The sequence below is a fragment of the Lampetra fluviatilis genome, chromosome 74 (assembly GCF_964198595.1).
Source record: "Lampetra fluviatilis chromosome 74, kcLamFluv1.1, whole genome shotgun sequence".
Lineage (NCBI taxonomy): Eukaryota > Metazoa > Chordata > Hyperoartia > Petromyzontiformes > Petromyzontidae > Lampetra > Lampetra fluviatilis.
The window spans coordinates 1434521-1460638 of NC_136348.1; the positions used below are offsets into that span (position 1 = coordinate 1434521).

The 26118-nt window shown below is 44.2% G+C and overlaps 1 protein-coding gene across 1 annotated transcript in view; it reads right to left on the reverse strand.

Moving 5' to 3' along the window:
- LOC144953340 (uncharacterized) overlaps positions 1-26118 on the reverse strand; it is a gene marked incomplete at its 5' end in the record, with an annotated part of 276268 nt that overhangs the window by 3059 nt on the left and 247091 nt on the right. The window contains 4 exon segments of the mRNA XM_078883903.1: positions 4570-4771; positions 7253-7970; positions 12841-13444; positions 17047-17876. Of these exon segments, the coding sequence (XP_078740029.1) occupies positions 4570-4771; positions 7253-7970; positions 12841-13444; positions 17047-17876 (2354 nt within the window).

Here is a 26118-nt window from a genome sequence, read left to right on the forward strand (position 1 = left end):
GTAAGTCTCACAGTACCGGTAAGAAGCGCCGGGTGGGGGATGCCCTCCACTGGGGTACAAATTCTGTCATTATTAGTATACTATCATGCAATGTTTCTATCTGCAAGCTGTCATAACTGAAACGATCCCCGTTATTGTTCGATTGAGAAATGGAGTGACCCACACCTCTGATATCATATGTGAGGAACCCAAAAATCTGATACATGCGTAAAACACCCACAATGGGTATACGTAAACGTAAACACACCATCAAAATATTTTTTTTATAACAAACAAATAGGTGGCCCCATAACGGATTTGTCTGTGTGTGTACATACCGACGGAGGATGCAGGGGCTAACCTGTGTGCGATCGGAACGGTGCAATTGCTGACCAATGTCACTGGATGGCGCACACGCTGACGCACACCGTAGCTGTGTCTTTGCGATGCAAGGGCATTGTGGATGGTGGAGCGCATATGGATGGTGCGTTACGAATAAAATTAAACAAAACAAACCGCTGGACGCAGCCATGCGAGCAGGCTACCTTAAGAGCGATCGCGAATGGGTTGCGTGTCTGGAAGAAGCCTCGCTCTTTCAGATGCCGTACCAGCTTCGTCAACTCTTCGCTACGATTCTGCTGTATTCCATGAGAGCAGATACGAAGGCTCTCTGGGATAAATTTTACGACGAATTGGATCGTGATTACGAGTACCAGTACCGCCAACTGACCAACAAAGAAGAAATGGTAAATATTCTTGGTTCTTTCGGTAAAGTCACGTAGAAGGGAAGTAATAAAATAATAAAAATAAAACATAATAACATAATTCTCACGACGTTTCCGCCACGACGCAAGCAGCCGTCCTCATGTGAAAACCAGGTGTGTTGAGGCGACAGCGTCTGAATGAAACAGCACACGTGCTGGGTTGGAAGGGGGGGATAGGGCGCCTTCACAAAAAAATGTGCATATCAAGAGGAATTTAGCATATTTATGGGAAATGCAGGTATGTGATTAGTACTACTTATGCCCGTGCATTATGCAGGATTAGCAGAATCAAAGGTAGGGGATATGGGAAATGCAGGTATGTGATTAGTTCTACTTATGCCCGTGCATTATGCAGGATTAGCAGCATCAAAGGGAGGGGATATGGGAAATGCAGGTATGTGATTAGTACTACTTATACCCGTGCATTATGCAGGATTAGCAGCATCAAAGAAAATAAAAGAAATGGTAAAGTTCAAGACCCTTCACAGCCTCCACGAGTTCCTCACGGCAGGTGGGATGGCTCTGTCGGACTTTGACGACCTCCCGCAGCTATCCGAGTACCCACACTTGGTCTTGGACTCGCTGCTTGAGAACAACCATATCTGCCGCGAATTGGACACGAAGGACTTCCCATTTCAACTTCGGCACAAACAGTTCCCCATTGTCCCAGCATTCGCGATGACCATCAACAAGGCGCAAGGGCAAACTGTTCACAACCTGGGATTTTTTATCTACCAACGCCATGCTTCTCGCACGGCCAACTGTACGTGACACTATCGCGAGTCACGGCAAGGTCCAACATCAAGGCGCTTATTGACGGACCTGACGACGAGGAGGAAGACGGAGTGTACACGAAGAATATCGTGTATCGCCAGATATTTCAATGAGTTGCATTCTATTATTGAATAAGTTGCATTCTTGAATATTGTCGATTGAGCGTCTCATAAAAATTCATATAACCTCACAAAAATAAACATAAAACAATCACCAAAACATGTATATTGTGATAGTAGGTTTTTACCCTTTTAACTGGTACAAAACTGACACCCTTTATTCAAGGCATCATGTTTGCAATGACCACAACACAAGTAGTCAAAAAAGCAAACAAAAAGAAGCAACTCTGATAAGGATGATAATATGCACTGTCCTTGAAGTTGGACAGTGCATATTATCATCCTTATCAGAGTTGCTTCTTTTTGTTTGCTTTTTTGACTACTTGTGTTGTGGTCATTGCAAACATGATGCCTTGAATAAAGGTGTCAGTTTTGTACCAGTTAAAAGGGTAAAAACCTACTATCATATTTTGCCACTGGTAAAAGAGATCTCATAATGTATATTGTGTCCAGCCACTTTCAATTCCCCACCAACCAAGCATGTACACACCGCCCGCGAAGCGGGCGGGGACTGCTAGTAACTGTATGTATGTTAGTGTCATCATGGCTCAGCGAATACTACTCATGAATGAACTCACACTGTTTTATGACATAAATTGTAATGATTTTGGCTGCCCGTATAGGACCAGTCACCTTCCTTGTCTAGACGCATTCTAAACACAACACTGTACTTAATATGTTGCTAAAATAACGTCTACACCCGATTCAACATGCAGCTCCAACTCGGCCATGAGCAACCCACATCACGCCCAGAGGGAGGAGACCACGAGGGAGACAGCCTCAACTTGAAGAGAAAGTTGACAAACTCACGGATGCCATCACCCAGCTGCTGCAACGCCTGTCGGATGAGACGCTGCGTCCCGCGGCACCATCCAGGCGAGTAAAGGAAGAGCTGAGCCCGAATCGGAAGCCGCCACCCAAACATCAGCAGCAGTAGATGGCGTGATTCTAATAGGACCACGTTGTCATTATAATCATTTTAATGCGATCAAAACCGCGCAACTCCCATTTTGCATTTACGACTCCAGATGTGCATCTACATATAACATACATTCTAGCTCAGTGTAATTTTAATACGACCATAGTGTTATTCTAATCATTTTAATCCGATCCTAATCCAGCACCCGCCAGTTCGCATATACGACCTCCGGTTCGCATGTCCAAAGGACATATTACATATGCATATTACATACGTACATACGAGCACAGTTCGCTTGCACGTAAACTACACGTAAATATGCGCAGAGTGTGATTCTATTACGATCACATTGTGATTCTAATACTTCTAATTATATTCTAATTTTGATTTGACGCTTTCTTTCGCTAAAGTCACGGAGGTAAAAAAATTATAATAAAATAAAAATAAATGAAAATAACTAAATTAAATCACGACGTTTCGGAAGCAACACAAGGCTCCGTCATCAGGTGTAACTGCTCCAGTAAAATTACTGTAAGCTATTCAAGACACGTGTTTTTTATATCGGGTGCTGGGCAGGGAGGAGCCAATGAGTCGGGGGGGGGTGGTTTTCTCCCCCCCCCCCACTCATTGGCTCCTCCCTGAATAGCTTTTTTCACACGCTACAGAAGTTACACCTGATGACGGAGGCTTTTGTTGCTTCCGAAACGTCATGATTTAATTTAGTTATTTTAATGTATTATTTTATTTTATTATTATTTTTACCTACGTTACTAACGTGCGTGTGTTGTCTGTTTTAACGATTTGTCCATTGAGGTTGTTTTTTTGCCGCGTTTTTTTTTAGGTCTGTCACTTGAGTTTTGCAGTTTGTTTAAGAATTCGTCACGTGAGTGTGGTGTTTTGCTTGTGGGAATTTCGCTTTGTCACAATTTGTGATTCATAATATCATGAGTTAAGAATGGGTTTGTGCGTGATTCTTATACGACCACACTGTGATTCTAATGCTTCTAATGATATTATAATACCTTACCTCCGTTTATATGGTTATAAATTAAAACACTAGTTAATAATCGTTTAATGTTTAGTGTTATAGTTTATAGTATTACAGTTTACATGTTTTAAAGTACAGTTTATCCCCGACATACTTCGGGATTAGGGACTGGTACGTTGATGAACGGTTAACTACGGGGACCTTTCCCCTCAAGGAACACGTGTTAATCGGGTAGACAACCAAGATGCTGCCGTTTAAGAGCACACTTGTGTGACGGAGATCCTCCACCTGAAATTATCTTAACATGTTTTTTCTAGGAACATTATAAAATAAAGACCGGACAAACATTTGTTAAAAATACGTTTTTATTCATCTGCAATCATTTTTACGTCAAAACTCGAAGGGAATAGTTATTACGTCCTATTTTCACACATTTCCAGTACAATGCAAACTATTTCCGTTCCAGGAATTCACCACATTTGTTCACTGTGCGTCTATGTTGAAGTCAAGGCCATATATCCAACGAACGCGTCATCAATATACATCCTGAAATCGTCTATCTAAAGTCGATTAATAGCATTCAAAAAAAGCTATATACTTGAAAAAAACGTTTAAAATGTTGAGTAAAGATGTACCTACAGACGCATTCCAACTTTAGCTCAACAGGGACACTTAACGACTACAATTGAACCCTCTCACAACCAGTGCTCATCACACCACTTCGGCACGTAATCCGATAACATTACAAACCACCACTGTGCACGTCATTAAACTATCACAAAAACTGTGAAACTAAAATGGTCAAAATTACACACAAAAGTTATCGATACGGCTTAATAGGTATAACCACATGACATAATATGTTTTCAGTCACCCCGAGCTCTAGGTTTGATCCCCGAGCCACTCTATGACATCCAGCCATCTCTCGGGATCCAACTGCATGGGATCGAAGGTGGAAACTTCTTCAGGACTCATTGCAGGACCTTGAATTTCATCTTTTGATTTCAGTTTTCTATCATTGTGGACCTTCTGATGCCTTTTAAGAGTTGACGACTGTGAAAATGCCTTCCCACACACAGGGCACAGGAATGGCTTCTCGCCCGTGTGTGTTCTCTGATGACTCTGAAGATTTGATGAGTTTGCAAATTTCTTCCCACACACAGGGCACAGGAATGGCTTCTCACCCGTGTGCGTTCTCTGATGCTCTTGAAGAGTTGATGACTGACGCCTGGGGTCTGAAACCGCGTTAAAGGCTAAATAAAATAACCCTCTGCAGTCTGAGTCCGGAGTCATTGCAATTGTAATGATTCATTATTTCACGGGCTAATATTGGGTTTGTGCGATTATTTTACATATTCATACTGAATATTGTTATTTGATTCCATTTAGATGGAACATTCATCCATTAGTGGACAGCTTGATATTAATACCACCAAAGTGTTATTCAAATAATTTTAATCCCATCCTGATCCTGCACCTTCCGTTTCACATATCCCACCCTTGGTTCGCACGTCCATATTACATGCATACATATTACATACAGACATTACATTCATGCATATTACATACATGTTACATACTCACGAGTGTGAAGCTAAGAATTCGAATGAGATTCGAATATCACAATTCAATGTACGGTGTTCTAATCTGTAATACGAGTACACAACATTATAGTTTACTATGACACTAGTTTGTAGTGTTATTTTAAAGCGTTGAAATGTATAGCTCATAGTTTAAAGGTTATATTCTTAGAGTTTATAATGTTAGAGTATGCAATGTGAGTTTACAATTTGAGAGTTTGTGGATGTGCCCTATTCTCGTGGGACCCGACACGGATTTGGAAATAATTCGTATGATCATGTTTGAGCTGGGATGAGCGACTAATGTTTACTTTGATTAATCATAACTGTGTGTAGGTTAGTGCAACCGGGGCTTAGTGAATACTTCTCATGAATGAACTCATACTTATTTCGGTAGAAATTTGAAATCGTGTTGGTAGAACAAGTCGCCTGCCTTTTCAAGACGAATTGGTATCTTCAAGTGCGTCCGTAAATATATTGCTAAAATACACAGCATAGGGAAGGTTGCCTTGTTCGGGAGATGTAGTTTGGCTAAGGCGCTGTGGCCGTGTGATGACACGGATTCTGAAACAATGGAGTTAAACACTCGCTGCTTGGCCCCGTCGACAGCAGCGAAGGCTGTCATATACCGCCCCATTTACGAGTTGGATGTATAATGTGTATAGTTGAAGGTGCTAGGTGTTGTTTTCTTCTAACAGCTACTAACGTGCGTGTGTTGTCTGTTTTTAGGATTTGGCCATTGATGTTGTTCTTTTTATTGGGCGTTTTTTTGTTGAGTTCTGTCACTTGAGTGTTGCAGTTTGTTTAAGAATTCGTCACGTGAGCGTGGTGTTTTGATTGTGGGATTTTGTTTTTGTCACATTTTTGATTGTTATAATAATTGTAACGATTCATAATCTCATGAGTTTATGATTCTGTGCGTGTATTTATACAAATATATTCCGTCTTTTGTTATTCGATTACATATCGCAGTGAAAATCGTGATTGTAATATGACCATGTTGTAATTGTAATAATTGTATCCGATCCTTGCATGTACACTATACATACATATTAGCGATTCTTATACGCCCACACTGTGATTCTAATGCTTCTAATGATATTATAATACCTACTAATACACTAGTTTATAATCGTTTAATGTTTAGTGTTATCGTTTATAGTATTAGTTTACATGTTATAGAGTACAGTTTATCCCCGACATAAGTAGGGATTAGGGACTGGTACGTTGATGAAGGATTAACTACGGGGACCTTTCCCCTCAAGGAACACGTGTTAATCGGGTAGACAGCCAAGATGCTGCCGGTTAAGGGCACACTTGTGTGACGGAGATCCTCCTCCTGAAAATCTCTTAACATGTTTTTTCTAGGAACATTATGAAATAAAGACCGTACAAACATTTGTTAAAAATACGTTTTTATTCATCTGCAATCATTTTTACGTCAAAACTCGAAGGGAATATTTATTATGTCCTATGTTCACACATTTCCAGTACAATGCAAACCATTTCCGTTCCAGGAATACCAAAGCGTTAAAATATAATTCCCCATGATTTCCTTATTAGTTAACCACATTTGTTCACTCTGCGTCTATGTTGAAGTCAAGGCCATATATCCAACGAACGCGCCATCAATGTACATTCTGAAAACCGGCTATCTAAAGCCGATTAATACCTATCAAAAAAAGCTAAAATGTTGAGTAAAGATGTACCTACAGACGCATTCCAACTTTAGCTCAACAGGAACACTTAACGACTACAATTGAACCCTCTCACAACCAGTGCTCTTCACACCACTTCGGCAAGTAATCCGATAACATTACAAACCACCACTGTGCACGTCACTAAACTCTCCCAAAAACTGTAGAACTAAAATGGTCAAAATTATAACCAAAAAGTACTCTATACCGATTAAAAGGTATAACCACGTGACATAATATGTTTTCAGTCACCCCGAGCTCTCTGGTTGACTCTCGAGCCACTCCATTACATCCAGCCATCTCTCGGGATCCAACTGCATGGGATCGAAGGTGGAAACTTCTTCAGGACTCATTGCAGCACCTTGAATTTCAACTTTTGATTTCAGTTTCCTATCATTGTGAACCTTCTGATGCCTGTTCATGGTTGATGACCGTGCAAATGCCTTCCCACACACAGGGCACAGGAATGGCGTCTCGCCCGTGTGTGTTCTCTGAGGGTTCTGAAGAGTTGACGAGTGTGCAAATGTCTTACCACACACAGGGCACAGGAATGACTTCTCGCCCGTATGTGTTTTCTGATGGCGTTGGCAGTTTGCTGAAAGTGAAAATGCCTTCCCACACACAGAACACAGGAACGGCTTCTCGCCCGTGTGTGTTCTCTGATGAGTTTGAAGAGTTGATGCCCGTGTAAAGGCCTGCCCACACACAGAGCACAGGAATGGCTTCTCGCCCGTGTGTGTTCTCTGATGAGTTTGAAGAGTTGATGCCCGTGTAAAGGCCTGCCCACACACAGAGCACAGGAATGGCTTCTCGCCCGTGTGTGTTCTCTGATGACTCTGAAGATGTGATGAGTGTGCAAATGCCTTCCCACACACAGAGCACGGGAATGGCTTCTCGCCCGTGTGTGTTCTCTGATGACTCTGAAGATGTGATGACTGTGCAAATGCCTTCCCACACACAGAGCACGGGAATGGCTTCTCGCCCGTGTGTGTTCTCTGATGAATCTGAAGATGTGATGAGTGTGCAAATGCCTTCCCACACACAGAGCACAGGAATGGCTTCTCGCCCGTGTGTGTTCTCTGGTGTCTCTGAAGATGTGATGGCCGTGAAAAGGACTTCCCACACACAGAGCAATTCAATGGCTTCTTGCCTCCGTGTGCGTGGGGCTGTGGAGAGCTTCTCTGCTCCATGTGAGCGTAGTAACAGCAGCGGTGTTATCGAGTCAAAAGTACGCAATCGGCCTCGATTTAAAGTGTTTAGCGTTGAGTTTTGGATTTTTTTAACTGCTAAAACAAGAACGACACTCGCGTCTAACCGAGACGCAAAAAAATTCCCGTAAATTTTACGACGAACACGTTTAAGAGTTCATCCGCGAAAATAGACACTTACTTGGAGATTCACGGTATGTCGATGTCTGGAACCCGTCTGAAGATGTCGCCACGAACTCTCCCGACGCAAAGTCGCCTAACTGTCGACACTGCAATTTTGCTCGCCAGGCTTCGTTGTCTCGCGGTTGAAGGGCGATCAGCAGAGCGACGAGTCGAGCGTCCAACCTCATCAAGTTCCCTCTCGAAATGGCATTGAGCTCTGCTTCTGAGCCGCCTTATAACTCCCCCCCTAGGATCCAATCCTTTGTCTTTCAGGATATTTGCATTCTATTTGGTAATTTTGGAAGTTACAATCCGCATGTATATTAACATACCGAAGGGTAATGTGCCCATTGTACTTCATGCGTGAATATGTAAGTGCATCTCGGTGTGTAATTATGCGCTTATTTTGAATACATGGAAAAACACGTTCTCCATTCCCTCCATTGTCCTCGATTTAAAGTGAATGCAGCCCCGTGGCGTTGCCAAAAATCGCGTAAACACACATATGTACTTACTCACACACATGTGGACTAAGACACACACACATGGGCTTAGACACACATAGATAGACTGATACACACACAGCCCTACACACATACGACACACAGACATCTACTTGAGATACACAGACATGGATGTACACACATATGGACTCACACAAACGCATTGACTTACACACACATATTGAGTGACACACACATGTATAGACTTACATACACATGTGGACTAACACACATGTGGACTAACACACACACATGTGGACTAACACACACACATGTGGACTAACACACACACATGTGGACTAACACACACATATGGACTGACACACACATACACATGGGCGTACATGGCCACATCACAGACAGGCAGACCGTCGCAGCGTCATAAAAGCGCAGCAAAAAATGGAAAATTTAGCAACCTAAAAATAAGGAGTTTTGTGCACACAAACATTATTATTGTAATGTTTGTCAACTAATGTGTTTAATAATAGAAAACATTGGACTTGATTTGTTAGTGTAAGAAACTTGGAACTTTGTACTTACCATAGGCGTGTTGAGGCCTTGTGCCATGCGTAGCCCCCCTCCTGGCCTACATTGGCGAGGAGGCGGAGTTGGCACGTTGCCAGGCTAGGGGCTGGGCCGCTACCCCCCCACCCAGCATCCCCCGCCCTTGCAAGAATAATGGTATGTAAGCAGTAAAATATTATTATCTACGGAGTCTGTAGTATAAACTGGACACATCGTGTTGGGGGGGAGGGGCGAAGAGGACATGAAACTGTGAAGAAATATCCGCAGCGTCATGTGTGTATGTGTTGGCTGTTAAACGCGTAAAAGTAAATGTCCCGTGAGGTGGAGCGAATGCGCATCACTTGGTAGGCTCCCCACATGAACCTCGACATTCTCAGTTTCAAAAACAATGAACATGTATTTTAAAAATACGTTTTTTAAATCATGTGTATTGTTTATATGTAAAAATGTGTGATTGTTATATTCTTTGTATGTGTATATACTGTATATAGCTATTCTATTACATTGATACGACACATTCATCCAACAGTTGACTGTGATTCTAATACGACTAGCGGGATTCGAATAATTGTAATTCGATTCTTATGCTGCATATCCTACCCCTGGTTCGCATATTCACTTACCATACGTACGACCACAGTGTGAGAGATTAGCATGATGTTAATGTAATAAATAAGCATGTAACCGTAGAATAGGAGGAGAGCGGCCTCCTCGACGAGGGAGTGCAACCCAACGGGTGCAATCCAAAGGGCATGAGAGCATGATTTATAATATTATATGTTTGAGTTTAACATGTGAGAGTTTACAATGTCTGAGTTGATCAAATGCGACGATCAAGGGCATCAATCGGGTGCGATTGATCAAAGTATTTAATCAAAGGCGTCATCCCATCACGGACCACCACCTCCCTGCGTATATAACTTCAAAAGAAGCAACAACAGCAGCAACAACACATTTCGAGGGCGACGCTGCTACTTCTGATTCTGCTGCTTCTGCTGCCCGGCTGTTTGTGGCCGGGCACTGCTCTCGCGGGACCGCACACGTCTTTGGAAATGATTGCGATGATCATGTCTGAACTGAGAATTAAGTGACTAAATATTACTTTGTTTAATCATAACTGTATGTAGGTTAATGTCATCATGGCTCAGCAAATACTACTCATGAATGAACTCACACTGTTTGATGACAGAAATTGTAAAAAAATTGGCTGCCCGTGTAGGACAAGTCACCTTCCTTGTCCAGACGCATTCTAAACACAACACAGTCCTTAAATATATTGTTAAAATAACCTCTACACCCGATTCAACATGCAGCTCCAACTCGGCCATGAGCAACCTACAGCACGCCCAGAGACAGGAGACCACGAGGGAAACGGCCTCAACTTGAAGAGAAAGTTGACAAACTCACGGATGCCATCACCCAGCTGCTGCAACGCCTGTCGGATGAGACGCTGCGTCCCGCGGCACCATCCAGGCGAGTAAAGGAAGAGCTGAGCCCGAATCGGAAGCCGCCACCCAAACATCAGCAGCAGTAGATGGCGTGATTCTAATAGGACCACGTTGTTATTATAATCATTTTAATGCGATCAAAACCGCGCAACTCCCATTTTGCATTTACGACTCCAGATGTGCATCTACATATAACATACATTCTAGCTCAGTGTAATTTTAATACGACCATAGTGTTATTCTAATCATTTTAATCCGATCCTAATCCAGCACCCGCCAGTTCGCATATACGACCTCCGGTTCGCATGTCCAAAGGACATATTACATATGCATATTACATACGTACATACGAGCACAGTTCGCTTGCACGTACACTACACGTAAATATGCGCAGAGTGTGATTCTATTACGATCACATTGTGATTCTAATACTTCTAATTATATTCTAATTTTGATTTGACGCTTTCTTTCGCTAAAGTCACGGAGGTAAAAAAATTATAATAAAATAAAAATAAATGAAAATAACTAAATTAAATCACGACGTTTCGGAAGCAACACAAGGCTCCGTCGTCAGGTGTAACTGCTCCAGTAAAATTAATGTAAGCTATTCAAGACACGTGTTTTTTATATCGGGTGCTGGGCAGGGAGGAGCCAATGAGTCTGGGGGGGGGTGGTTTTCTCCCCCCCCCCCCCCTCATTGGCTCCTCCCTGAATAGCTTTTTTCACACGCTACAGAAGTTACACCTGATGACGGAGGCTTTTGTTGCTTCCGAAACGTCATGATTAAATTTAGTTATTTTCATTTATTATTTTATTTTATTATTATTTTTACCTACGTTACTAACGTGCGTGTGTTGTCTGTTTTAACGATTTGTCCATTGAGGTTGTTTTTTTTGCCGCGTTTTTTTTAGGTCTGTCACTTGAGTTTGTTTAAGAATTCGTCACGTGAGCGTGGTGTTTTGCTTGTGGGAATTTCGCTTTGTCACAATTTGTGATTCATAATATCATGAGTTAAGAATGGGTTTGTGCGTGATTCTTATACGACCACACTGTTATTCTAATGCTTCTAATGATATTATAATACCTTACCTCCGTTTATATGGTTATAAATTAAAACACTAGTTAATAATCGTTTAATGTTTAGTGTTATAGTTTATAGTATTACAGTTTACATGTTTTAAAGTACAGTTTATCCCCGACATACTTCGGGATTAGGGACTGGTACGTTGATGAACGGTTAACTACGGGGACCTTTCCCCTCAAGGAACACGTGTTAATCGGGTAGACAGCCAAGATGCTGCCGTTTAAGAGCACACTTGTGTGACGGAGATCCTCCACCTGAAATTATCTTAACATGTTTTTTTATAGGAACATTATAAAATAAAGACCGGACAAACATTTGTTAAAAATACGTTTTTATTCATCTGCAATCATTTTTACGTCAAAACTCGAAGGGAATATTTATTACGTCCTATTTTCACACATTTCCAGTACAATGCAAACTATTTCCGTTCCAGGAATACCAAAGCGTTAAAGTATCACTCCCCATGATTTCCTTATTAGTTCACCACATTTGTTCACTGTGCGTCTATGTTGAAGTCAAGGCCATATATCCAACGAACGCGTCATCAATATACATCCTGAAATCGTCTATCTAAAGTCGATTAATAGCAATCAAAAAAAGCTATATACTTGGAAAAAACGTTTAAAATGTTGAGTAAAGATGTACCTACAGACGCATTCCAACTTTAGCTCAACAGGGACACTTAACGACTACAATTGAACCCTCTCACAACCAGTGCTCATCACACCACTTCGGCACGTAATCCGATAACATTACAAACCACCACTATGCACGTAATTAAACTAAAATGGTAAAAATTACACACAAAAGTACTCGATACGGATTAAAAGGTATAGCCACATGACATAATATTTTGTCAGTCACCCTGAGCTCTCTGGTTGACTCTCGAGCCACTCCATTACATCCAGCCATCTCTCGGGATCCAACTGCATGGGATCGAAGGTGGAAACTTCTTCAAGGCTCATTGCAGCACCTTGAATTTCAGCTTTTGATTTCAGTTTCCTATCGTTGTGGACCTTCTGATGCCTTTTAAGAGTTGACGACTGTGAAAATGCCTTCCCACAGACAGGGCACAAGAATGGCTTCTCGCCCGTGTGTGTTTTCTTATGATTTTGAAGAGTTGATGAGCGTGCAAATGTCTTCCCACACACAGAGCACAGGAATGGCTTCTCGCCCGTGTGTATTCTCTGATGGTCTTGAAGAGTTGACGATTGTGCAAATGCCTTCCCACACACAGGGCATAGGAATGGCTTCTCGCCCGTGTGTGTTCTCTGATGTTCTTGAAGAGTTACCGAGTGTGCAAATGCCTTCCCACACACAGGGCACAGGAATGGCTTCTCGCCCGTGTGTGTTTTCTGATGGTGTTGAAGAGTTGACGAGTGTGCAAATGCCTTCCCACACACAGGGCACAGGAATGGCTTCTCGCCCGTGTGTGTTCTCTGATGGTCTTGAAGAGTTGACGCGTGTGCAAATGCCTCCCCACACACAGAGCACTGGAATGACTTCTCGCCCGTGTGTGTTCTCTCATGAGTTTGAAGAGTTGACAATTGTGCAAATGCCTTCCCACACACAGAGCACAGGAATGGCTTCTCGCCCGTGTGTGTTCTCTGGTGTCTCTGAAGATGTGATGGCCGTGAAAAGGACTTCTCACACACAGAGCAATTGAATGGCTTCTTGCCTCCGTGTGCGTGGGGCTGTGGAGAGCCTCTCTGCTCCATGTGAGCGTAGTAAAAGCAGCGGTGTTATCTAGTCAAATGTACGCTATCGGCCGCAATGATGTTTAGCGTTTTAGAGTTTTGGATTTTGTTAACTGCTAAAACAAGAACGACACTCGCGTCTAACCGAGACGCAAAAAAATACCGCTAATTTGACGACGAACACGTTTAAGAGTTTATCCGCGAAAATAGACACTTACTTGGAGATTCACGGTATATCGATGTCTGGAACCTGTCTGAAGATGTCGCCACGAACTCTCCCGACGCAAAGTCGCCTAACTGTCGTTATCTTGTGGTTGAAGGGCGATCAGCAGAGCGACGAGTCGTGCGTCCAACCTCATCAAGTTCTCTCTCGAAATGGCATTGAGCTCTGCTTCTGAGCCGCCTTATAACTCCCCCCCTAGGATCCATTCCTTTGTCTTTCAGGATATTTGCATTCGATTGTTAATTTTGGAACGTACAATCCGCATGTATATTAACATACCGAAGGGTAATGTGCCCATTGTGCTTCATGATGAGCGCTGGAAAAGTTCCCCATGCCATCCATTGTCCTCGATTATAATCCCATACCTCCATTTACGTGATTATACACTGTAACAATTAATAGTATTTTACGGAGTTATAATGGATAGGTTGTAGTTCATAGTTTATAATATTATAAACTCTTTGGTTATTTAATTAAAAGTCACATAGGCATAAAATAAATCACGACGTTTCGGGCACAACACAAGCGTCCGTCATGTTGGAAAGCATGGTCTGCTGCTGAGGCAGACTGTTTTACAACGTTTGAAATGGGTGTAGACCTCGGGTCATAAAAAAGTGGCCGGGGCTAGTGATGTTCACGTGAGAAATTAGCATGTAACTTTAGAAAATGAAGAGAGCGGCCTTCTCGACGAGGGAGTGAAACCCAATCGGTAATATTCTTTTACAGCGTTACAATGGATAGGTTGTAGTTCATAGGTTATCTTATGTTTCACTATGATAGAGCTTAACATGTGAGAGTATACAATATCATAGTTGATCAAACGCGACAATCAAGGGCGTCAATCGGGTAAGTTTGATCAGAGGCTTTAATCAAATGCGTCATCCCATCACGGAACACCACCTCCCTGTGTATATAACTTCAATAGAAGCAACTACAGCAGCAACAACAGCAGCAACAACACATTTCGAGGGCAACGCAGCTACTTCTGATTCTGCTGCTTCCGCTGCCCGGCTATTTGTAGCCGGGCACTGCTCTCGCGGGACCGCACACGTCTTTGGAAATGATTGCGATGATCACGTCTGAACTGATAATTAAGTGACTTAAGATTACTTTGTTTAACCATACCTTTATGTAGGTTAGCGTCATCATGACTCATCGAATACTACTCATGAATGAACTCACACTGTTTGATGACAGAAATTGTAATCATTTTGGCTGCCCGTGTAGGACAAGTCACCTTCCTTGTCTAGACGCATTCTAAACACAACACTGACCTTTAATATGTTGCTAAAATAACGTCTACACCCTATTCAACATGAAGCCACATCACGCCCAGAGGGAGGAGACCACGAGGGAGACGGCCTCAACTTGAAGAGAAAGTTGACAAACTCACGGATGCCATCACCCAGCTGCTACAACGCCTGTCGGATGAGACGTTGCGTCCCGCGGCACCAACCAGGCGAGGAAAGGAAGAGCTGAGCCCGAATTGGAAGCCGCCACCTGAACATCAACAGCAGTCGATAGCGTGATTCTAATAGGACCACGTTGTTATTATAATAATTTTAATGCGATTAAAACCGCGCACCTCCCAGGTTGCATTCGCGACTCCCGATGTGCATCTACATATAACATACATTCTAGCTCAGTGTAATTCTAATACGACCATAGTGTTATTCTAATCATTTTAATCCGATCCTAATCCCCCAGTTCGCATATCCGACCCCCGGTTCGCAAGTCCAACGGACATACATATTACATACATACGACCATAGTATGTATGTATGCATACATATGTGCAGTGTGATTCTATTACGATCACATTGTGATTATAATACTTCTAATGATATTCTAATATTGATTTGAAGCTTTCGTGACTGCAGGAATTAATACTCGTTGGTTCTTTCGGTAAAGTCACGTAGGTGGAAATAAAATAAATCACGGTTCGGACGAAACACAAGCGCCCGTCTTCAGGTGAGAATCGCGATATCCGCGATGTCTGCTGCGAGCAGCACGATGTCTGCTGCAGACATCGTTTCGGGCGCTTGTGTTGCGTCCGAAACGTCGTTATTTATTTTGTTTTACTTCTTCCTACGTGACTTTACCGAAAAAACCAAAGAGTATAGATATTCTAATACTGTCCCTCCGTTTACGGTCTTATAAATTATATAAAAAAAACTAGTTTACATTCGTTTAATGTTTAATGTTATCTTTAAATCGTTACAGTTTACATGTTTTAGAGTACAAGTGATCTCCAGTATACTTCGGAATTAGGAAAAGGAACGTTGCTAAACTATTTATAACGGGGACCTTTCCCCTCTAGGAACACATGTTGATGGTGGAGACATCCAAGACGTTGCCGGTTAAGGTCAGACTTGTGTTGCTGTACACTATACATACATATTAGCGATTCTTATACGACCACACTGTGATTCTAATGCTTCTAATGATATTATAATACCTACTAATACACTAGTTTATAATCGTTTAATCGTTGGTGTTATCGTTTATAGTATTACAGTCTACATGTTATCGAGAACAGTTTATCCCCGACATACTTCGGGATTAGTGACTGGTACGTTGATGAACGATTAACTACGGGGACCTTTCCCCTCAAGGAACACGTGTTAATCGGGTAAAATAAAGAACGGACAAACATTTGTTAAAAATACGTTTTTATTCATCTGCAATCATTTTGACGTCAAAACTCGAAGGGAATATTTATTATGTCCTATGTTCACACATTTCCAGTACAATGCAAACCATTTCCGTTCCAGGAATACCAAAGCGTTGAAGTTTCATTCCCCATGATTTCCTTATTAGTTCACCACATGTGTTCACTGTGCGTCTATGTTGAAGTCAAGGCCATATATCCAACGAACGCGTCATCAATGTTCATCCTGAAAACCGGCTATCTAAAGTCGATTAATACCAATCAAAAAAGCTATATACTTGAAAAAAAAACCCGTTTAAAATGTTGAGTAAAGATGTACCTACAGACGCATTCCAACTTTAGCTCAACAGGAACACTTAACGACTACAATTGAACCCTCTCACAACCAGTGCTCATCACACCACTTCGGCAAGTAATCCGATAACATTACAAACCACCACTGTGCACGGAATTAAACTCACAAAAACTGTAGAACTAAAATGGTCAAAATTATACACAAAAGTACTCGATACGGATTAAAAGGTATAACCACGTGACAATATTTTTCAGTCACCCCGAGCTCTTTGGTTGACTCTCGAGCCACTCCATTACATCCAGCCATCTCTCGGGATCCAACTGCATGGGATCGAAGGTGGAAACTTCTTCAGGACTCATTGCAGCACCTTGAATTTCAGCTTTTGATTTCAGTTTCCTATCATTGTGGACCTTCTGATGCCTGTTGATGTGTTACTTGTGTGCAAATGTCTTCCCACACACAGAGCACAGGAACGGCTTCTCGACTGTGTGTGTTCTCTGATGAATCTGAAGATGTGATGACCTTGCAAATTTCTTCCCACACACAGGGCACAGGAATGGCTTTTCGCCCGTGTGTGTTCTCTGATGACTCTGAAGATGTGATGAGTTTGCAAATTTCTTCCCACACACAGAGCACAGGAATGGCTTCTCGCCCGTGTGTGCTCTCTGATGAATCTGAAGATTTGATGAGTTTGCAAATTTCTTCCCACACACAGGGCACAGGAATGGCTTCTCGCCCGTGTGTGTTCTCTGATGACTCTGAAGATGTGATGAGTTTGCAAATTTCTTCCCACACACAGAGCACAGGAATGGCTTCTCGCCCGTGTGTGCTCTCTGATGAATCTGAAGATGTGATGAGTTTGCAAATTTCTTCCCACACACAGAGCACAGGAATGGCTTCTCGCCCGTGTGTGTTCTCTGGTGTCTCTGAAGATGTGATGACTGTGCAAATGCCTTCCCACACACAGGGCTCAGGAATGGCTTCTCTCCCGTGTGTGTTCTCTGATGGTCTTGAAGAGTTGCCGAGTGTGCAAATGCCTTCCCACACACAGAACACAGGAATGGCTTCTCACCCGTGTGTGTTCTCTGATGACTCTGAAGATGTGATGACTTTGCAAATGTCTTCCCACACACAGGGCACAGGAATGGCTTCTCGCCCGTGTGTGTTCTCTGGTGTATCTGAAGATGTGATGGTCGTGAAAAGGACTTCCCACACACAGAGCAATTGAATGGCTTCTTGTCTCCGTGTGCGTGGGGCTTTGGAGAGCGTCTCTGCTCCATGTGAGCGTAGTATCAGCAGCTGTGTTATCGAGTCAAAAGTACGCTATCGGCCGCAAGGATGTTTAGCGTTGAGTTTTAGATTTTGTTAACTGCTAAAACAAGAACGACACTCTAACCGAGATGCAAAAAAATCTCGCTAATGTGACGGCGAACACGTTTAAGAGTTTAATCGCGAAAATAGACACTTACTTGGAGATTCACGGTATATCGATGTCTGGAACCCGTCTGAAGATGTCGCCACGAACTTCTCGACGCAAAGTCGCCTCACTGTCGACACAGCAATTGTGCTCGCCAGGCTGCGTTGTCTCGCGGTTGAAGGGCGATCAGCAGATCGACGAGTCGAGCGTCCAACCTCATCAAGTTCCCTCTCGAAATGGCATCGAGCTCTGCTTCTGAGCCGCCTTATAACTCCCCCCCTAGGATCCAATGTTTTGTCTTTCAGGATATTTGCATTCGATTGTTAATTTTGGAAGGTACAATCCGCATGTCTATTAACATACCGAAGGGTAATGTGCCCATTGTGCTTCATGCATGAATATGTAAGTGCATCTCAGTGTGTAATTGTGCGCTTATTTTGAATAAATGGAAAAACTTTGTCCTCGATTTAAAGTGAATGCAGAGAAATTAGCATGTAACTTTAGAAAAGGAAGAGAGCGGCCTTCTCGACGAGGGAGTGAAACCCGATAGGTAATATTCTTTTACAGCGTTACAATGGATAGGTTGTAGTTCATAGGTTATAATATTATTATGTTTCACTATGATAGAGCTTAACATGTGAGAGTCTACAATATCAGAGTTGATCAAATGCGACGATCATGGCGGGTTCAGGTACAGGTCATAGAGGTGGGAGATGTAAAATTGGAATGCGGTTCACATATCCGACCCCCGGTTCGATTGAACAGATAATTTACGTACATATCTGTATGTCCCCCAAGTTACTCCGCCCATGGTGGGGTCAGGTAGAGGTCATAGAGGTTGGTGCTGTAAAGACAGTGCATCAACTAAGGGACAAGTGGTGACAACAAGATAGAGAGAGAGTTCGAGAAGGGAATGCGAGACCAAGTGTGGGCGTAGGTTCACGCCGAGAATGAGAGAGGGGGAGGAACGAGGTTCGGGGCTGTGTAGTCATTACAATTGCAATGATCACGGGCTTATATTGAGTTTGTGCGTTTATTGAAACATATGCAGATATTGTATATTGCTATTGGATGTCATTGAGATGGAACATAAATGGAGCTGTGGGGGCCGTTGGCCCCCGGGGTCTCTCCCGCCATCATCCCCTATTCCGTTTATGTTACCCCACCTCCCTAATACCCGCTAGGGTTTCGCCGGCCTTCGAACGCGACGCTCCTACCCATACGGCTTCACGCAGCGCTCCCACGCTGCAAGCATACGTGCGCACGGCATCATCAAACAAACGCCATACTCCCCCTCTTTACGCCGCTACGTAAAGCTCTCGCACGCTGCGAGCGTGCGCCCGTCTACAGCCCTGTGCGGCACTCGCCACCACGTCGAATAACCACGTTACCAATGCGCACCCGTATCCGACACACAGCTCCCCGCGGCACCCACTCACCACGGAGCACTCACGTTGTGATCGCACACCTGTATCATATACGTAGTGAACACACGCGCACCGCTCTGCGCAGCGCTCCCCCGAGGCGAGCCGCAGCACTACAGAACCACTGCGTACACACGCTTCCCCACGCGCTCAGCTCCGCGCAGCGCTCACTCACGTGGCGAACCACTGTGTGCACCCGCGCCCCCACACGCTCACGCTGCACGACAAGATCACGCGAGACCACGCTTCGCTATTAATGATTTATTATCTGCTACCTGGTAATTTAATGTTATGTCAGTATGAGTCGACGAGGCTGGCCTATCCTACTTCCCCTGGACCTATTCCCTATTTATCGGCTTACGATACCCTGTCACCTTGCTACTCACGGGTCGAAGTATTCGGTCGTCCTGTGGCTTTTCCTCTATGCCGTCGGGGCACGTCGCGCGGACGTCCGGAGGCAGAGCTGGAGCTGCGTCTGGTCGCCTGGCGCAGGAGTAAGAGCGCGATTTCCCCTTTGCGCTCCCCATTTATCCTCCCTACCTCAAAGGGAATGCGGCTCTGGACAATAGGCTCGCGACCCTCTGGCACGCGCACCGCGGTTCAGGGCGCTTTTGATATGCTACTTAATGCTCAACCTGCGCGGCGCAAATTCCAATCAATCCCTTTCTCACGCAGGCCCCACCATTATCGCAGTTTATGCGGCGGCGTCCGTCACAAAGGTGCGCCGTGGGAGTTTGTGCACGGCTCCCCGCGTGACCCCGCTCTCCCGATTAGTCATACTAACAGCCTTATCCTTTAACTTCCCTAACAATGGTGCCTGCGTGCCCGAGCGTAATTATGCCGTCCCTCTGCTCCCTGTGCGGGGGTGCCTGATTATGCAATTCAGATGCGCTGCGTGTTTTCTAATGATGCTCCTCCATCACAATGCTTATTCCCTCTGCCTGCCCCATCGATACTTGCGTGTGTGGGGTGTGTGGGATGCGTTTCACCCGCGGTGGCCGAGTGGCCCCTCGCTGCGACCTTGCAATCTTAAGGCCGGTCGCAGCGCCGCGGTGCAAAGTAGCGTCGGGGGAGGTCGTCCAATTCCCTAGGTTGCCGGAAACCGTGAAAGTTTAATCCCGATAAGGGCTTCTCGGATAAAAACCGGTCGGCCAGGTGACCTCCCCTCGGAGCTCTATGGGGGGGGGGGGGGAATGCGTGCGGGTGTGTTCATGTGAGGTGAGGTGAGGGGGACGCGGGGTCGGCTCCGTCGCTTGGTGGTGGCGAGGTCGGAGATGGGGCGCCTGCTGAACTCTTTGGTTATTTAATTAAAAGTCACATAGGCATAAAATAAATCACGACGTTTCGGGCACAACACAAGCGTCCGTCATGTTGGAAAGCATGGTCTGCTGCTGAGGCAAACTGTTTTACAACGTTTGAAATGGGTGTAGACCTCGGGTCATAAAAAAGTGGCCGGGGCTAGTGATGTTCACGTGAGAAATTAGCATGTAACTTTAGAAAATGAAGAGAGCGGCCTTCTCGACGAGGGAGTGAAACCCAATAGGTAATATTCTTTTACAGCGTTACAATGGATAGGTTGTAGTTCATAGGTTATATTATGTTTCACTATGATAGAGCTTAACATGTGAGAGTATACAATATCATAGTTGATCAAACGCGACAATCAAGGGCGTCAATCGGGTAAGTTTGATCAGAGGCTTTAATCAAATGCGTCATCCCATCACGGAACACCACCTCCCTGTGTATATAACTTCAATAGAAGCAACTACAGCAGCAACAACAGCAGCAACAACACATTTCGAGGGCAACGCAGCTACTTCTGATTCTGCTGCTTCCGCTGCCCGGCTATTTGTAGCCGGGCACTGCTCTCGCGGGACCGCACACGTCTTTGGAAATGATTGCGATGATCACGTCTGAACTGATAATTAAGTGACTTAAGATTACTTTGTTTAACCATACCTTTATGTAGGTTAGCGTCATCATGACTCATCGAATACTACTCATGAATGAACTCACACTGTTTGATGACAGAAATTGTAATCATTTTGGCTGCCCGTGTAGGACAAGTCACCTTCCTTGTCTAGACGCATTCTAAACACAACACTGACCTTTAATATGTTGCTAAAATAACGTCTACACCCTATTCAACATGAAGCCACATCACGCCCAGAGGGAGGAGACCACGAGGGAGACGGCCTCAACTTGAAGAGAAAGTTGACAAACTCACGGATGCCATCACCCAGCTGCTACAACGCCTGTCGGATGAGACGTTGCGTCCCGCGGCACCAACCAGGCGAGGAAAGGAAGAGCTGAGCCCGAATTGGAAGCCGCCACCTGAACATCAACAGCAGTCGATAGCGTGATTCTAATAGGACCACGTTGTTATTATAATAATTTTAATGCGATTAAAACCGCGCACCTCCCAGGTTGCATTCGCGACTCCCGATGTGCATCTACATATAACATACATTCTAGCTCAGTGTAATTCTAATACGACCATAGTGTTATTCTAATCATTTTAATCCGATCCTAATCCCCCAGTTCGCATATCCGACCCCCGGTTCGCAAGTCCAACGGACATACATATTACATACATACGACCATAGTATGTATGTATGCATACATATGTGCAGTGTGATTCTATTACGATCACATTGTGATTATAATACTTCTAATGATATTCTAATATTGATTTGAAGCTTTCGTGACTGCAGGAATTAATACTCGTTGGTTCTTTCGGTAAAGTCACGTAGGTGGAAATAAAATAAATCACGGTTCGGACGAAACACAAGCGCCCGTCTTCAGGTGAGAATCGCGATATCCGCGATGTCTGCTGCGAGCAGCACGATGTCTGCTGCAGACATCGTTTCGGGCGCTTGTGTTGCGTCCGAAACGTCGTTATTTATTTTGTTTTACTTCTTCCTACGTGACTTTACCGAAAAAACCAAAGAGTATAGATATTCTAATACTGTCCCTCCGTTTACGGTCTTATAAATTATATAAAAAAAACTAGTTTACATTCGTTTAATGTTTAATGTTATCTTTAAATCGTTACAGTTTACATGTTTTAGAGTACAAGTGATCTCCAGTATACTTCGGAATTAGGAAAAGGAACGTTGCTAAACTATTTATAACGGGGACCTTTCCCCTCTAGGAACACATGTTGATGGTGGAGACATCCAAGACGTTGCCGGTTAAGGTCAGACTTGTGTTGCTGCTGCAGCAGTTGCTGCTGCAGTTGTTACTGTACACTATACATACATATTAGCGATTCTTATACGACCACACTGTGATTCTAATGCTTCTAATGATATTATAATACCTACTAATACACTAGTTTATAATCGTTTAATCGTTGGTGTTATCGTTTATAGTATTACAGTCTACATGTTATCGAGAACAGTTTATCCCCGACATACTTCGGGATTAGTGACTGGTACGTTGATGAACGATTAACTACGGGGACCTTTCCCCTCAAGGAACACGTGTTAATCGGGTAAAATAAAGAACGGACAAACATTTGTTAAAAATACGTTTTTATTCATCTGCAATCATTTTGACGTCAAAACTCGAAGGGAATATTTATTATGTCCTATGTTCACACATTTCCAGTACAATGCAAACCATTTCCGTTCCAGGAATACCAAAGCGTTGAAGTTTCATTCCCCATGATTTCCTTATTAGTTCACCACATGTGTTCACTGTGCGTCTATGTTGAAGTCAAGGCCATATATCCAACGAACGCGTCATCAATGTTCATCCTGAAAACCGGCTATCTAAAGTCGATTAATACCAATCAAAAAAGCTATATACTTGAAAAAAAAACCCGTTTAAAATGTTGAGTAAAGATGTACCTACAGACGCATTCCAACTTTAGCTCAACAGGAACACTTAACGACTACAATTGAACCCTCTCACAACCAGTGCTCATCACACCACTTCGGCAAGTAATCCGATAACATTACAAACCACCACTGTGCACGGAATTAAACTCACAAAAACTGTAGAACTAAAATGGTCAAAATTATACACAAAAGTACTCGATACGGATTAAAAGGTATAACCACGTGACAATATTTTTCAGTCACCCCGAGCTCTCTGGTTGACTCTCGAGCCACTCCATTACATCCAGCCATCTCTCGGGATCCAACTGCATGGGATCGAAGGTGGAAACTTCTTCAGGACTCATTGCAGCACCTTGAATTTCAGCTTTTGATTTCAGTTTCCTATCATTGTGGACCTTCTGATGCCTGTTGATGTGTGACTTGTGTGCAAATGTCTTCCCACACACAGAGCACAGGAACGGCTTCTCGACTGTGTGTGTTCTCTGATGAATCTGAAGATGTGATGGTCGTGAAAAGGACTTCCCACACACAGAGCAATTGAATGGCTTCTTGTCTCCGTGTGCGTGGGGCTTTGGAGAGCGTCTCTGCTCCATGTGAGCGTAGTATCAGCAGCTGTGTTATCGAGTCAAAAGTACGCTATCGGCCGCAAGGATGTTTAGCGTTGAGTTTTAGATTTTGTTAACTGCTAAAACAAGAACGACACTCTAACCGAGATGCAAAAAAATCTCGCTAATGTGACGGCGAACACGTTTAAGAGTTTAATCGCGAAAATAGACACTTACTTGGAGATTCACGGTATATCGATGTCTGGAACCCGTCTGAAGATGTCGCCACGAACTTCTCGACGCAAAGTCGCCTCACTGTCGACACAGCAATTGTGCTCGCCAGGCTGCGTTGTCTCGCGGTTGAAGGGCGATCAGCAGATCGACGAGTCGAGCGTCCAACCTCATCAAGTTCCCTCTCGAAATGGCATCGAGCTCTGCTTCTGAGCCGCCTTATAACTCCCCCCCTAGGATCCAATGTTTTGTCTTTCAGGATATTTGCATTCGATTGTTAATTTTGGAAGGTACAATCCGCATGTCTATTAACATACCGAAGGGTAATGTGCCCATTGTGCTTCATGCATGAATATGTAAGTGCATCTCAGTGTGTAATTGTGCGCTTATTTTGAATAAATGGAAAAACTTTGTCCTCGATTTAAAGTGAATGCAGAGAAATTAGCATGTAACTTTAGAAAAGGAAGAGAGCGGCCTTCTCGACGAGGGAGTGAAACCCGATAGGTAATATTCTTTTACAGCGTTACAATGGATAGGTTGTAGTTCATAGGTTATAATATTATTATGTTTCACTATGATAGTGCTTAACATGTGAGAGTCTACAATATCAGAGTTGATCAAATGCGACGATCATGGCGGGTTCAGGTACAGGTCATAGAGGTGGGAGATGTAAAATTGGAATGCGGTTCACATATCCGACCCCCGGTTCGATTGAACAGATAATTTACGTACATATCTGTATGTCCCCCAAGTTACTCCGCCCATGGTGGGGTCAGGTAGAGGTCATAGAGGTTGGTGCTGTAAAGACAGTGCATCAACTAAGGGACAAGTGGTGACAACAAGATAGAGAGAGAGTTCGAGAAGGGAATGCGAGACCAAGTGTGGGCGTAGGTTCACGCCGAGAATGAGAGAGGGGGAGGAACGAGGTTCGGGGCTGTGTAGTCATTACAATTGCAATGATCACGGGCTTATATTGAGTTTGTGCGTTTATTGAAACATATGCAGATATTGTATATTGCTATTGGATGTCATTGAGATGGAACATAAATGGAGCTGTGGGGGCCGTTGGCCCCCGGGGTCTCTCCCGCCATCATCCCCTATTCCGTTTATGTTACCCCACCTCCCTAATACCCGCTAGGGTTTCGCCGGCCTTCGAACGCGACGCTCCTACCCATACGGCTTCACGCAGCGCTCCCACGCTGCAAGCATACGTGCGCACGGCATCATCAAACAAACGCCATACTCCCCCTCTTTACGCCGCTACGTAAAGCTCTCGCACGCTGCGAGCGTGCGCCCGTCTACAGCCCTGTGCGGCACTCGCCACCACGTCGAATAACCACGTTACCAATGCGCACCCGTATCCGACACACAGCTCCCCGCGGCACCCACTCACCACGGAGCACTCACGTTGTGATCGCACACCTGTATCATATACGTAGTGAACACACGCGCACCGCTCTGCGCAGCGCTCCCCCGAGGCGAGCCGCAGCACTACAGAACCACTGCGTACACACGCTTCCCCACGCGCTCAGCTCCGCGCAGCGCTCACTCACGTGGCGAACCACTGTGTGCACCCGCGCCCCCACACGCTCACGCTGCACGACAAGATCACGCGAGACCACGCTTCGCTATTAATGATTTATTATCTGCTACCTGGTAATTTAATGTTATGTCAGTATGAGTCGACGAGGCTGGCCTATCCTACTTCCCCTGGACCTATTCCCTATTTATCGGCTTACGATACCCTGTCACCTTGCTACTCACGGGTCGAAGTATTCGGTCGTCCTGTGGCTTTTCCTCTATGCCGTCGGGGCACGTCGCGCGGACGTCCGGAGGCAGAGCTGGAGCTGCGTCTGGTCGCCTGGCGCAGGAGTAAGAGCGCGATTTCCCCTTTGCGCTCCCCATTTATCCTCCCTACCTCAAAGGGAATGCGGCTCTGGACAATAGGCTCGCGACCCTCTGGCACGCGCACCGCGGTTCAGGGCGCTTTTGATATGCTACTTAATGCTCAACCTGCGCG